The 2,571-nt window shown below is 54.0% G+C and overlaps 1 protein-coding gene across 1 annotated transcript; it reads right to left on the reverse strand.

Moving 5' to 3' along the window:
* Positions 1-244: 244 nt before the first annotated feature.
* On the reverse strand, positions 245-1,873 carry Ivl (involucrin). The gene has a single exon (XM_048358220.1). The coding sequence runs from the start codon at positions 1,871-1,873 to the stop codon at positions 245-247; it is 1,629 nt and encodes a 542-aa protein (XP_048214177.1).
* Between the last annotated feature and the right edge of the window lie 698 nt (positions 1,874-2,571).

The raw sequence follows: 2,571 nt of genomic DNA on the forward strand, positions 1-2,571 counted from the left end.
CTGAGGGTGTAGCCCCTCAAGCAGAGGCTCTGATATCCAGGGTCTAAAGGGTTGGCATCTTCGAGGAAGGTGCTGGGCCATCACTTGCTCTTTGCTAGCCTCATCAGAGTCACGCAGGTTCACAGATGAGTTAGGTCACCCAGGGGTCCTCAGGGAAAGGGGCTTGGTGGCTCTCTCTCTTCCCTTGTGTGGGATGGTGTGGGGTTCTCTGAAACACTGGGGGTGGTCACGTCAATGTGAGTGCTCACTCAACCTCTTGCTTCTGCTCCTGCTCTCCCTTCAGTAGTTGGACTGTCTGGGCCTCTTGAACCTGGCCAGGGGTGAGGGCAGACACTGGTTGCTCCAGCTGCTTCTCCTGCTGCTCCAGTTGCTCCAGTGACAGCTCCTTCTTCTCTCCCCTTTCCTCATCTCTCTTTACTAGCTCGTGATCCAGTTGATTGTCCAAGGGCTGTTGCTTGTCCAAGGGCCGTTGCTTCCCTTCCTGGGGCTCCTTTTGTGCCTTCTTTTTCTGAAGTTGTGGCTGTTGGCTTTCTGTTTCCTGATGGTCTTCATGCTGCGGAGGATGTGGCTGATGATGCCCTAGGTTCAGTTCCTGCTCCTGTGACTTGGGCTGCTGCTGCTTGTCCAAGTTCACTTGCTCTTCCGGGGATTCGTGCTGCTGCTTCTTGCCCAGATGCAGCTCTGGCTCTGGTGGCGGCTGCTGGCTCAGGCAGAGCTCTTGCTGCTCCCGGTCCATCTCTTCCTCCTGTGGCTCTTGCTGCTGCTGCTTGCCCAGATGCAGCTCTGGCTCTTGCAGCTTCTGTGGCTGCTGCAGTCTGAGGTGGGGCTCCTGCTGCCCTAGTGTCAGTCTCTGTTCCTGTGGCTCCTGGGAAAGCTTCTTACCCAGGGGCAGGTCCTTCTCCTGCTTCTCCTGCTTCTGTCCCAGATGGGATTTCTGCTCCTGAGGCTTCTGCTGCAGCTGCTGGTTGGATTGCAGGTCCTGCTGCTGTTCCTGGTTCGGTTCCTGTGGCTCCTGCTGTTCTTTCTTGCCCAGGTGAAGTTCCTGCTCCTGTGGGTTCTGTTGCTGCTGCTGTTCCTGGTGCAGCTGCAACTTCTGTGGATCCTGCTGGTGCACATGCCCCAGCTTTAGTTGCTGTTTCTGTGGTTCTTGTTCTTGCTTCTTGCCCAAGTGCATTTCCTGTGGCTCCTGCTGCTGCTCCAGACCCAGGGGCAGCTTCTGCTCCTGCGGTTCCTGCTGCTGCTGCTGACCCAAATGCAGCTTCTGCTCCTGCGGTTCCTGCTGTTGCTGATCTGGGTGCAGCTTCTGATCCTGCGGTTCCTGCTTCTGCTGCTGATCTGGGTGCAGCTTCTGCTCCTGTGGTTCCTGCTGTTGCTGATCTGGGTGCAGCTTCTGCTTCTGAGGTTCCTGCTGCTGCTGCTGCTGCTGCTGCTGATCGAGATGCAGCTTCTGCTCCTGAGGTTCTTGCTTCTGCTGCTGATCTGGGTGCAGCTTCTGCTCCTGAGTTTCCTGCTGCTGTTTTTGACACAGTTGCAGCATCTGCTCCTGAGGTTCCTGCTGCTGCTGCCCCTGGTGCAACTTTGGATCCTGCAGTTCCTGCTGTTGCTGTCTCAGATGCTCCTCCTTAGGCTCCTGCTGCCGCTGCTGCTCACACACTTGCTCTGATTGTTCCTTTCCAGAGGTTGTGTGTTTTTCCTGGAGTTCTGAGAGGCCCTGCACCTGGAGCTCAGAGGGCATCTTCTGGCAGGGGGCAGATAGTGGAGCTGGCTGTTTCACGTGCTCCTGCTGGATCTGGGCTGGAGGAGAAACAGTCTCAAGGGATTCCTGACTGGTGACTGGAGGGACAGTCACTGGCAGTGTGTATTCCTGGGACATCTTACAGGCAGTTGTAGGTCAACCTGAAAGCATAAGGGTGAGAGTGGCAGGCTAAAGGCCGGGAAGGAGATGACCCCACTGAGATCTACAGCCTCCTTTCTCCTGGGTAGTGCACTTTCTCAGCCCCTTCTGGCTGCCATCCCCAGAAGCAGCAGGGAGGGAAGAGTGGGGATGAGGAGGGGCAGAAAGGCTTTTCTGGGAATTTCCTTATTCCCAGGCAAGAGCCAACAAACAGACTTCTCCATTTCTGCAAGGTGCACTGAGTATCATTTAAGCTCCTGTTTCTGTCTAGTTCTTGTCTACATCCTGATCTTGGACCTCCACTGGCAAGGAAGGAGAGATGAGTTTTGGAAATGTGTCACCACAAGAAAGGAGACTAGTAAAAGTAAAATCTAGAGGAACCTTGAGCCCTTAAAAGCCAGAAGACTGGGCTGGAGGGGAAGTGAGAGGTCACGTCAAGGCACCAACCTCTACTAAGTCATCTAGCATACTCTAAATCTCCTTACTGAAAAGCTGTGCATTTCTGGGCAAGTCACTTAGCTCTACCGCAGATTCTTTCTTGTCTCTGTAAAATTAACAGGTTGGCCTATTCAACTCCAGAGTCCTTTCTTCTATCTGACCCTTTCAATTTTAGCTGAATTCCTAGGGGTAGGAGAAAAGGGTCCAGAGTCCTTTCTTCTATCTGACCCTTTCAATTT

Source organism: Perognathus longimembris, chromosome 11, assembly GCF_023159225.1.
Source record: "Perognathus longimembris pacificus isolate PPM17 chromosome 11, ASM2315922v1, whole genome shotgun sequence".
NCBI lineage: Eukaryota > Metazoa > Chordata > Mammalia > Rodentia > Heteromyidae > Perognathus > Perognathus longimembris.

Excerpts from the sequence above, each read along its gene's own strand:
- Ivl (XM_048358220.1), bottom strand. The coding sequence starts at position 1,873 with ATGTCCCAGGAATACACACTGCCAGTGACTGTCCCTCCAGTCACCAGT.